Source organism: Cygnus olor, chromosome 1 (assembly GCF_009769625.2).
Source record: "Cygnus olor isolate bCygOlo1 chromosome 1, bCygOlo1.pri.v2, whole genome shotgun sequence".
Taxonomy (NCBI): Eukaryota; Metazoa; Chordata; class Aves; order Anseriformes; family Anatidae; genus Cygnus; species Cygnus olor.
The window spans coordinates 110,336,431-110,348,881 of NC_049169.1; the positions used below are offsets into that span (position 1 = coordinate 110,336,431).

At 39.8% G+C, this 12,451-nt stretch overlaps 1 protein-coding gene across 3 annotated transcripts in view; it reads right to left on the bottom strand.

Annotated features, from left to right (window-relative positions):
• Positions 1-6,647: 6,647 nt before the first annotated feature.
• The window catches only part of GRIK1 (glutamate ionotropic receptor kainate type subunit 1), a 161,562-nt gene continuing 155,758 nt past the window's right edge, over positions 6,648-12,451 (bottom strand). For all 3 annotated transcript variants that reach the window (XM_040576728.1, XM_040576708.1, XM_040576718.1), the window contains one exon: positions 6,648-7,528. In XM_040576728.1, the coding sequence (XP_040432662.1) occupies positions 7,373-7,528 (156 nt within the window). In that variant the 3' untranslated portion in view covers positions 6,648-7,372. The remainder of the gene's footprint in view (positions 7,529-12,451) is intronic.

A 12,451-nucleotide genomic window follows, 5' to 3' on the forward strand; every position in this document is an offset into this window, starting at 1 on the left:
GTAGTTTCTCTAGTCGGTATTTTCAGCAGTCTGGTGCTTTGTGCATGAGTAAAAACCCATGGGAGGAAGTTTCAACCCCATCTGTGGATAATTCATTAAAAATTTTCCACTCTTGCTGCTTGGGAATGAAGGACCTCACTACCAGCTTGCCAGAACAAAGCTTTCAAAGTCTTTGTCACTTCCATTGTCATCCTGCACCGAACAGAAACCCATCTCCCTGCAACATGTTTTTTCTCCCTCCACTTGTGCTAGTTTGCTGCATCCCTTCAGAAGGTTAAAATATCCACAGTGGTCTCATCTGGTCCTGCCTCGCTGTTTTTTAGATCAGAATATTTCTTTAGCCTTGTAGTTTCCAGGAAGAGATGGTAGGCAGCTCAAATATAAAAATCCATGTTTGCTTTTAGGATATCTTAATTAATCACTTGAAAACACCTGAACACTTTTGCAGCAGCGTTGCTTTTTCTCACAATTTTCAGAAACAATATGGTGCTTTTGCTGGGGGTACAAGATTTTCAGCAGAAAACCAAGCACCAAAACCACAAAAAAGGATGTGGCAGCTTTGCATGCTGTTGCTTTGTAGAAAACTCAACATTGGAAAAAAAAAATAATAATAATAAATCCAGGCCTCTTACAGTGTCTCCTTTAGTATATATTTTGTAAGTAAAGGAGTATGATGTCAGTTGTGGGCAGAACACAAAGGAGGTATAATGAGTCAACTTATGAGTAACTGGGTTATGTGAATTGTTCATCAGTCTGGATAACACCTCACCAGGCTGGAGCTCACTTGCAAGTAGACGGCAGACCAGCTAGCCTTGTAAATATGTGCCATCTTATCCTGCAAAGCTCAGTAACATCCCAGCTTTTAGCACTTTATCCATTCCTGGTAATTCCCCTTATAGTTTTCAAGATGAGGAGTCCCCCCTACTGTAAATATTTTTGGGCTATTGATAGAAAAATTCTCATTTGATCTTGGAGGTCTTTTCCCACCTTAATGACTCTATGGTTCCTGTAGCAGGATTTTCTCCAGCTGTAGTTTGTATAAAGGCAGTTTGCTGATTGCATTGCCCCAAATTGGCTAAAGTTTGTGGGTGCTGTCCCCTTGGAGGGCCTCTGTCCTGAGCTGTGTTAAGCTGAGGAGAGCTCCAGGCTTCCTGAGAATCTGGCTTCTGGAAAATATACCCAAGCCCCCCTTTGCTTTTGAAAATCTTGGCTAAAGATGAGTAACGCATAAAGCAATGTGGGTCTTTCTGAAGCAAAAAAAATAACTGCTTCCAAGCAGTACCTTATCTGAAACCACTAGGGAGTGGAGAAGTGTTTTGGGCTGCTGCACACTTGTATGCGTTTCAGAGAGGACGAGCACAGCGTTATCTGGTTCAGGTGTTTCTGTAATTGTGATTCATTAGGATAACACACAGCATTCAGTGTCTAGCACCTGTGTGCTCCTGCTGGGCTGATGTCAGTGCTCTCTGCTGTGATATGAAATGTACGGCTCTACTGGCTAGTTCAAGATATTTTTCTCCTCTAGTAGTCTCTTTTCAATGTATTTCTTCACCTCTGCCGCTCTGAAGGTGTGGTTGCAAGTAGCTTTTAAATGACCCAGGAGCATAAGCAGGGTGCTGAGTTTTGTCCATCCTCCCAGAGAGGGATTGCCCACATGCTCCCAATGGCACATGACTGTCCCTCTCTTACTGAGGAGCCATTTCTCCTCCACTGTGAGGGAAGGGGAGAAATAAGGGCAGTCAGCCCAGCTTGCCACAGGGTGACAACTATAAAAGGTGCATAAGGGCTAGACATTTTTTAAGGTGGCTTGCTGTGTTTGAAAGCCTCCTATAGGGAGGATGGAGGAGTGAGGTGCCTGTCCCTTCTCTTGGCACTTGTAGGACTGATATGTGTTCGGTGTTACACACTGTGGGTGAGCATCCTTATTTGCTGTATTCACAGCTACCTGCAAGAGCAGATGCAGTCCCCAGGGCTCAATGGGCAATTTGTGGAATTTGAGGTCTTTATATCTGTGGTTTTCATTATTCAGAGTCAGACTGGAAACCCAGCTTTCCCCCACACCTCAGCTTGTCTGAGCTGAAAGCTGCTACATGTGTGAGGTTGCCCCATGTTACCAGCTCCAAGGGGCTGGGCACATCGTGAATGGGTGGCCCAGGCATGGGTCTCATCTCCCACGCTGTGCAACTGCTGTCAAAATCTAGAAATGCAAGGGTGAGCTTTGTGTTTTCACACTGATAGCTAGATAACGATTGTGCTAATGATAACAAAGCTTGATTTGGGGGAGGTTACAAGAGGCAAATGGGAATCAGAATGCATCAGCAGGAAAAAAATATGCATCTCTATCAATCGAGTTGAAATAAAATTGCAGTTGTTTGACAGCTGTAAGTGATTTATCTTTAAATAGCAGCAGCTCTGATCCCTGAGAAATCGTGACTCCTGCAAGCCTGGCAGAGAGTAATTAGGGGACAAGCTCAGCAGTCAATAAATGCCCCATGGGATTACACGTTCACAGCAGACCCACAAGATGCAGTCCTCTGATAAAGGGTTCAAAAGGTAATAAGCTGATCCTCATCTGTTTTGCAGTAGCTTATTAATCATAGTATTGGGCTGGGTCCTGTGCACACACCTTAAACAGTTGCTTACATATTTCCAATATTATTTCTTTTCCACTGAGCATGCCTTCCCACTTTCTCAAGAAAGTTGATGGATGTTAAATTACCCTTACTAAGACCACAGACTGGTGGTGGGTAGTGATATGGGAAAGATCACTTGACATTAAAACAAGGCCATTTCTGGAGTGAAACACATTAAAGCTATTCAACAGCATCAGTCAATATTGTATTTCTCTTTTATAAACAATGAGGATGTATGCCGGCTGCTGCCAAGACAGAGATCTGATGAGGATATTTGCTTTCCTAGTGGATAATCTCTAATCAGGCTTCCCTTGTACTGCATGCTGCCATGCAGGAAAATAGGCAGGAAAAAGTATTTGTTGGGATATGGTGAAAAGGTCACAGTAATCATATTTGCTACCATGTTGATATTTAAGATTGCCCTGTGCTCGTCCCCTCTCCCTCAGGACAAAATAACTTTCTCAGTCATGGCATGAATTTACAAGCAGCATCTGAAGCCAAGGAAAATGTTTCTAGTGACACAGGTTCTTTAAAAAGGTATTTTTTGTTTGTTTGTTTTATACGGAAAACGACAAGAGCAGTATGGCTGTGAATGGACTGTTTGAGCCTGTATGTGGAGCTGGGACCTGTTTGTGAGTGGCATTCGAGCAGCCTAACCAATGACCTGAAGATGTTTTTGAGAAGGGTGGAAAAGGTCACAGCTCCAAATGAGAAGAGCACTTGGCTGAATCCTTAAATACCACTGGGATTTAAACAGATCCCTAAGCCTCTTCCCCAGCTGCAATTTTAACTAGCTGAAATATCAAATATTCTGTTGAATCAAGGTGAGAGACGTGGTGGTCTCAAGCTCTCGTGCATGTGTCCTTCAGGTCCAGAGGTGGAGCCAGGACAAGATCACCACTGGCCTGAGGCAGGAGCAAACACTGAGAGCAGGTGTCCCTCAAATTCCTTCACTGCCTCATGTTAATCCTTTCTGTAGTTTCTCAAAAGAAAGCCAATTAGTGATGGAGTCACAGGCCATGACAGTAGTGCCATAAGAAGGTCAAGAGAGGAAACAGAGCAAGGGGTTGTGTGAGTGGTCTGTAACTGCTTGGAGGTTTGGGGGAGCCCACATCTCATCAGGTAGTTCACACCTCAAATCCACCCAGGCTTTGAGGAAAACTTATACTGGAGGAGATTTTATAACCCATCATAAACCTGCATTCCAGGAGATGGAAGGGAAGGGCACAGGCACACATAGTGATGTGTTGCTTCATGAAATCATGGCAGGCTAGTTAGCTCCTTTACTGTAACTATAGTTTGTTAAGCTGCCATCCGAGATTAACACAGAAACTTCCTGATACACTGTGACTCTTTCAAGCTACTAAAAAGGAAAAAAAGGAAATTAAAGAAGAATTAAATATGCTCTATTTATTGTTTCCCCACTACCACATATTTCTTTGCAGACAGCAAAGACAGTCTCTTTTTTTTTTTTTTCCCCACCATCTTTTTTTAAGGGGTGGGCCACAAGTGAAAAAATTTAAAAGCAACTAACCAAAATACTGGCTCTTGGTTTCAAGAAAACATTAGTTTTTTTTTTTTTTTAATGGAACTTGGAATTCTTTAACCTCAAGATCTAAGGCACAGAAGAGTGTTCCTTTAAAAAAAAAAAAAAAAAAAGAAAAAGGCCTGATCATAAATCTGTTACCACTTTGAACCTATTCATTTAAAAATATCTTAGCTAAAGGCTGTGGATGGCGGAGTGATAGAGTTACTCAGACTGAAAAATAATAACTTGCTTTTCAATCATGTTATTAGGACATTACTGGTGGTCTGAAGAGCCTGTTTGTAACCTGAAGGTGACATAAATAAAAGAAACTACCTTCAGAAGGATGAAGACACCTTATCATAAGATCCTCTATGAGCTCTCAGGGCCAGGGGCTGTTTTTCTTAACTATTGCTTATCAACCCAACATGTTACTGTAGTAAGTAACATTGAGAGTTTTCTACTGTCGTCACTGAAAAAGAGACTATTCTCCTTGCTTTCTCAGGGGCTGACTGCTCTGAACCCTCTGAGACAAACTCAGGGAGGACAGATACAGTCCAGAGGAAATGCTGGAAAACAACAATAATAATTTCTGTCTTCAGCAGAAGGAGAAGAATAATCTAAGGAGTTTGGGGCCAGGCAGCTTAACTCCAGGTGCCTGGCAAACACTGGCATATACTTCATAAATAATTGGTTGGAAATGAGCAAGAGTTAATATGAATGTGTCAATCCTAAATCTTGTTAATCTGATGAATTTCCTTTAGCAGCCTAAGGGGCCCTGTGGGTGAGGGAAGGGCTTCTCCACCTCAATTTTAATAAGCCTTTGATCCTGTCCTGTGTGACATTTTCATAAACAAGTAGGGCAATAGGCCAGATGACATATTCTGTCTGGTAGCCAGGAGTACAAAACTGTCCTATTAACTGTCAGAGCCTCCCTGTCAAAATAGGAGGGGGATCTTCAGGCGTCTGTCCAGCATCTGGGTCTTCTTTAAGGCTGGTCTTTAGTGAGTGTATTTGCTAAATCTGCAGGTACCACCAAGCTGGTTAAGGCAAAAAGCATGGCTGGGGACAAACTGATCTTGACAAACTGAAACAGTGGGGAAACTTCTTTTTTTTTCTTTTTTTTCTTTTTTTTTTTTTTTTTTAAGTGCAATTGCAAATGGGCATGGCCCTAAACTTGTGCTGAAATCATCACTGCCTGTATTGCAGAGGACTCACTTGCTTTACCCAGTTCAAGCAAGGCAAACCTCATCACAAGGTGTATGAGCAATGGTGCTGCCTTCAAGGAACATGAAAGAGTTTTTCTGCCCAGCTTCACACAGGTAAGACTTTAGGTGGAAGAGCACATCTAGTTTTGTGCATTCTGTTTTGAGAAGGATATGGACTAATAACAGAGCATTGGGCAAAGCAATGGTAATAGTGTGAGTTTTAGAAAAACTGACCCCTGTGAAAAGGCTAAGTGAACAGAGGTGTCTTCTAGCCTATAGTAATAATATCAAAATGTATCACTTCTGAAGTAGGGCTTTAGTAAGAAATACCATTTTCTTTCAGATTGACTTTGCCATGCAAGATCACCAGGGGCTGCACAGGGCAATGGTGTGAGGCAAAGGTGGAAGAAGGATTTCTGCACTCAACAGTTTCCACATTACTTTCTGCTTTTGCAGAGTAAATGGCCATGGATACAAGGCAAAAGTAATCAGTGGTAAGCAGTATGTTACCTGGGGTAATACAAGAAGGACAATAAAACTTAACACTTTGCCGAAGCACCTGCGCAATGAACATCACCACAATTAGAAGCAAGCACTGTTGACATGACTGGGTCTCACCCAGTCCCACATGCTGTGCAGAAAAGCAGTCAGTGGCTCCGGTTCTCTGGTTTCCCTTTTCCAGCCTTGCATTATGACTAGGGATGGTCGTAGTGTTGGGACCACCCTGGGCAGACCATACCCTTACTCAGCCCAGCATGTAGGATGGTAAGGTTCCGCTGCCCAGGCACAAGGGGGCCCATCCCCTACACCCACCCTCATCCCTTGCAGGGCATGTATGGGAGTACCTGAATTTCTCAGGTTTTCTTCTGCAGGCAGCCTCAGAGCTAAGCAGCTGGCACCAATAAAAGCCCCAGGAGCAACAGAATTAATCACAAGGAAAACGTAATAAATATAAATGTACTTCACCTTACTCTAATATAAAGGCACTGCTATATGGAGGAAGGATGGGGGACCCTGCTGCTAATGCATCAGTGCTCTTAAGACAGATTTTTTTCATTAAAAAAAAAAAAAAAGAAGACTTAATTTCTTCTTCCCAGCTAAAACGTTTTGCTGGTGCCCCAAGCTGCAAAAATGGCTTCAAGTCCTGAGCATTGGCTGTATCTCAGTCAGATGTGTTATCTTTCTGGTCAAGGTTTGTTAGAAATTGAATATTGTGGGCTCTAATTTCTAAAGTGATTTTTATTTTGAAGTCAAGAATCAATTTATTGGTATTGGAGCTGGAAAATACGGCACCATGACAATGTCAGTGTTGCCTTCACCTGTTCACTGATAATTACCTTCGTGATTTTATTTTTGCCTTTTGAACGTCTAGCACCCGGAGACACAGCATTACCAAATAATCTCATTTTAAAATAAATGAAAAAGGAAGAAGATAAGGGAAAAACAAGTTTGTCACAGATGAGAACCTGAAGAGTGTTCTTTACAATATCATTTAAAAGTAAAAATAACTCATTGTATATGCCTTAGTATTAAATACATTTTTGTACTCATTGTTTATGAGTTAATTGTATGAATTTTTATTTTGGTTGTCTAGACCCCAGTTTCTAAACAAGTGTGCTTAGTAGAACTGCAATCTTTTCTTCAAAAGAAATAAAAAGAAACCACTCCCAGATTATTGGAAAAAAGATCCCTGTCTCTTGTTTGTTTATTTATTTAGAAAGCACATACAGCGATGCATGGGGAGGGGAAGAGAGATGCAAAACAGGTGAGCATACAAATCCATCTCAGAAGAAAGAGTGAGACACTTCCCAGGTGATTAGTAGTACATCAGTCTATGTGAGCATTTAAACTGTTGTACCTCTAGATTAAAAAAAGAAACCACAGAGAATTTCTGAAGAACAAGGTAAATGTCTATATTTTAGAAATCCCACCACAATCAACTTGTAGGCAACAAAGTTTTTGTTCTGTTTTTGTTCCTGATTTTTCCTCCGAAGGGTCTCTCCTGCTCACGCTATGGTTTCTTTCCTCAGTGTCCTCCTCTGGTGACAAGTAAGGATACTTGTGAATGAAGACTTCCCCTTAGTTCTTGACCTTTTCTTTAACTTCTTCTGATGCTTGAGTGAAATGCCAAGCTCCTCCATTATAGCATTGAAAGAAAGACACTGGTGGAACATGAAAATTGCATTAGACACTTTTCATTGAAGACAGAGTTTGACCATACCCTCTAACCAAATTGTGGCTCTTAGAAACAAGGACCTCATCTCTTAAAGGCAGGATCAGAAAGCTTCTCTGGTGAATTCTGCCAGCCTTTTGTTGGTCTCTAATGTATAGTAGGTGAAGTCTATAAGTCAGTTTTCTTGCCTAACTTGACTTCCACTGAAATTAATTTAACTTTGGTTTAACTAAAGCTGATTACGAATGCTGCTGAAATACTACACAGACACCTTTGTTATATTTCGGTGGCTTCACATCATAAAACTTATCCTTTTTTTCAGCAGGTAAATTTCCTCCTGACCTTAAAAGCAAAAAGAGTTTCTTTTTAAAATCCTTAGCCACCCCTAGATTATGAATACTAAAGAAGAAAAACAAATATTTCCTTGTGGTTTAATTACTTTCCCTTCGTGAAATTAATAAGCAATTCCAAAATACAGCACACTCCACAATACTTTTTCCTCTTTGGAAAGAATCTTTTTCAAATATTGTGTATCAGAGAAAGAAGAGAAATTACCACAAGAATGAGGTAGCTGAATAGTTTAGAAAGCAAAGAGAAATCTTTTTTTCTTTCCACTATCACAACATTAACAAAAACATTTTGGATAAATGGAAAAATCAGTTAAAATCTATTGCTGGGATAATTACTTGTAACACAAAAAGCACAAAGAATCTTTTAAGTGGAAGTATCTAGTAAGGCAAAAGATTGTTCCATGCAAATATGTATAAATAGATTATTTATACATAAAATGAAGTGATGGTAGCAGTGTGAAACAAAGCTATAACCACCTTACCTCCACCACACTAAATAAATCCTCCTACCAGACCCTTTCTAGAACAGTAGAACTGCTCAGTTTTAACACAGCTGGCTAAAAAAACAGTTCAACAGTTCTTGTCAACAAATGAGAGCAACAGCACACAGACACGGTTCTTTGCATCAAATACAAATTCCCTTCTACGATGATACCAATGCAAGGAGAGCAGTGTTCAGTCCTTAACCACTAATAACTCAATGGTGATTTCAGCTATGCAGGCTGATTTAAAAAAAAAAAAAAAAAGGCAGGAGAAGAGAGAGAAAAGAGTTAAAAATTGGTATGTTATCGAAGAGGAGAAGATCCAGGCTTTCTACCATCCAGCTGAATTCCAGTGGAATATTTGCAAATGCAAAAGAGAGTATGAGGGTAACCTGGATAAAGGTTAGGTCATTTGTGTAAGGTAGCAAAGGGATTCCTGAGTAGTGAACTCCACACACTGCGCTTCTTCCTGTCAAGTAGAAACCCTCCAGGTAGAGTGTGTATCCTTGATTCTGCACGAGACCAAAACTTCTGTGCATCAGTGTGTCTGTGGTTTAAATGTACATGATCATGCAGGCATCATCATGTCCATTTGTGGGATGAGCTGCATACAGACTAAGATCCCATAGAGTGTGACACCAAGAGTTTAATATGCTTTTTCTTTGAGATGCTTAATATTTGCTCATCTGAAGTTCTTAAGTATACAAGAATCAAACTACTATAGATTCATGCCAGACCCAAAGTGTAAAAGGCATGGTCTGGGACACTGTGCTACTTTATTTATATATATATATTTCATATTAACATCTGGTAATAGACAGGACTTTACTGGTGCAATTATCATTTAAATAGCTCCTTTGGCAATGTAATATACGAATTCCAGTGTTACTGGAGTTAGAGACAAGTGTCTGCTGCAGCCTCATGCCCTCTGGAAGCAGCAGGTGAATGAAGCAGGTATCATCCTAATACAGAATTATTTGTATATTGCTTCAGGCTTTCTTTAGAGAATAGCACCACTTATTTCCAAACTAAATAAAGTATATGCTCTAACTAGATGATTTAGCATGTATAATTTATCTCTACTGTCTTAGTTTTAACTGAGCTTTCAACATCTAAATTACGAAGCGATTCCAGAACTCCATGGCAAATGAGGAAGGGACCATATTAATAATTTGTAGGATTGATCAGGCTGATTTTTATTTTCTTTTCATGTTGTTCTTACCAAGTTGTATGCTGTGTATGTGCTGCTGCATTGTGCATGCAGGGATTGTTTCTGTAGAAGAAAGAATACACTTTACTGCCTTGTTAATATGCCTATATTTGAATTTTCCAAATGGATTTGTATTATTCAGACTATGTAATGATCATAACGTCTTTTAATTTCATATCAACAAAATAGTCCCGTGAAGATCATTTTACATTTGCACATAGATATTTGAAACATATAACTGACATTCTATATATGAAGTTTTTAACTTCTGAGGATATGAACTGTGAAGTGCTCAACTGGTTCCACTTTCAACTCTGCTTTGAAATTCTAAAAATTATTTTCGAGATATAAGCTTTTTAATAGAAATATTACTAGAAATAGTTCAATAGTTCAAGTTCATTTTTAGGACTAGGTCTGATGTTTAGATTGTGTCTCTAAGAATTGAACTTTTGCCTAAAGGTTCATTGGCACCAGCTACACTTAAAACTGAATGTAAAAACATTACTACTCTTGTGTTTCCTGCAAACTGATCATGTTTATTCACCCAACAAAGTATGGAACTAGGTCATTTAAAAATCTGAAAGGCTCTGTCTGTTGAGACTCTCTCCTCTCCTGTCTTGACAGTACAAGTCCCCAGTGGGCCGATCCCACTGTCCAAAAGAGAAGTCAAAACACATGCTCAACACACGTAGGAATGGGCTCAGGCATCCTACAGAAACAGCAGTCTGGGAGAGGGGAAGGAGGACAGTTTACAGTGACAGCTCCCTGAGTCTTACATCTTGTCGATCCTCTTCCTGGTTTCATAAAAGCACAAAAGCAGATTTACTTTTACTGTTATATTACACTTAGTTTTGAGGGACTTAAAACACCATTGATATGAGTTTTGTCAAGCTGAAGCAATGAATTAAATATAGATTTAAGATCTTGTACTGATCTATCAAAGGTATTCCAAAGGTTATAGTCATAATTACAAGTCTGATCAACTTTATGCATATTCTCCTACCTGAAATCCTGCCACCTTTGAGTAAACCTGCTGGAGGTGGCAAAGAGAATTAAAAGTCTGGGATACACAGGGCCATCTAAAAGAGCAATCTGAGACAATACTTTGAACTTTCAGGGGTTTGGTTAATCGTTCAGAAGGGCAGGTATAACATGAGCTTTCTTTTGAGCCTGGAAACAGAGCTCAAAATCATGTTTATCTCCAAGCTTGTTCATACAATCAGGAAACCGAACAGATGTTTGAAAACCAGGATTGCCCTGAACTCTTCAAGCAGCAGAGAACTGTGATACAGAGTGAGTACAAACTCAGCCAAAATGCCTTAGGAGTGACTTGAAAATTATGGACAAGAAACGCTATCTGTAGGGACTCCCAAGACGGCCCTCTGAACAACACCGTGTCTGCTGTACAATTGCAGTAGCCTTTAAAAAGGGGACGGTGACATTCAAATTTCATTTGAAAGGGTAATATATTGTTCTTTTAATCTCATATTCAGATAGCCAGACCAAAAGGGCTTCTTTAAAGAGCTTTTTTTTTTTTTTTTTTTTTTTTTAATACATGCTGTTAAGTCCACTTTAGAGATCTCTCTGAGAATGAGGGTGAAGTAGGAACAGAGCAATACATTTACCAACAGAGTAATATGTTTAACATTATGCTTTTTGTCAGCTTGACTTTCTTATTCTAGCAGTGCCAAAATGCTGCAGTACATGGCTTGTGAGGGTTAAAGAAAATCCTTTAAAAACAGAATGAATTTTGGCCTCTTTGTGCTTTGAGACTCTTCCTTTTTGCCCCTTGGTCATTTTCAGCAGGATGTAATAGCTTGTTCAAGAAGGTCTCAAATCTTTCCTTCCACTCCCATACAGAAGACTGTATTAAGTGTCAGGATAATTCTAAATTCATTATTTAAAGAATAACATAAAATAAGCTAGAAATGACTGAAAAAAGTTCTGTAGTTAGGCTTTATCAGTCTGCTGCTTATGTTGCGGGGCTACCGCTGGGGACAAAACTTTTCTATTGCTTTTTAACACCTTGTGGCAAAAAAACAAAAACAAACAAAAAAAGCAAAACAAAATAACCAACCAAACAAACAAAAAACAGTGTGCTGTGCTGGAGATCTGAAAACTATGGATATCAAAGGATGTAGCCTAAATTTTATTTTGGGAGAGCACCTGACCAGCTCAGACACAGAGGAAGAAGAACAGGATTTTTCTCCTGCTGTGCCTTCCCCAGCATGAAACACCTATACCTGGGACACTGGCATATGTCTTCTGCTGAAGGAAAAGTGATTTGTTTTTTCCTAGTGCACCGAAGAAAAAATATCCAAAATAGTTTCTCCTAGTGAGTAAACTGCTGTTGCAGCACATTAAGAATCTGTTTGAGTATTCTATCACTGATGGCTAATTGCATGAGGAGATTGCTAAATGAAGGATTTTGAACTGTCAGAGTTCATTGAACAATGACTGTCAGAACAATATCACAATAATCCATGGATTATTTTAACTGTTCCTCAGTTACATAAACTGCTCATCAGTTTCCTGTTTACAAGAAAAAAATCAGTAAAGCTGCTTGCTGATATCAGAAACTGTCTTATGCAAACAGGGCTGCCGAGTGAAGGCACAGCTGGCCACAGTTGTGTTTGGAGGTGGGGTTACAGCCTGCAAATGGATGGGCTCAGGTTGGTGTTTGAAGAGGAGAGAGTATTTATAGACCTAACAACTGCACAAAAAATTATTTTTTGCAAGAACCTAGATAGGGATTTTTTTCCTTCTCCCCCTTCTCCCCCTTTGTTCCAAAAAAGCTAAAGATTTGAAGCTTCAAAGCTTTGATCCAAGAGAGATGGAACAAGGACATGAAACCATGGCAGTACTTTGAG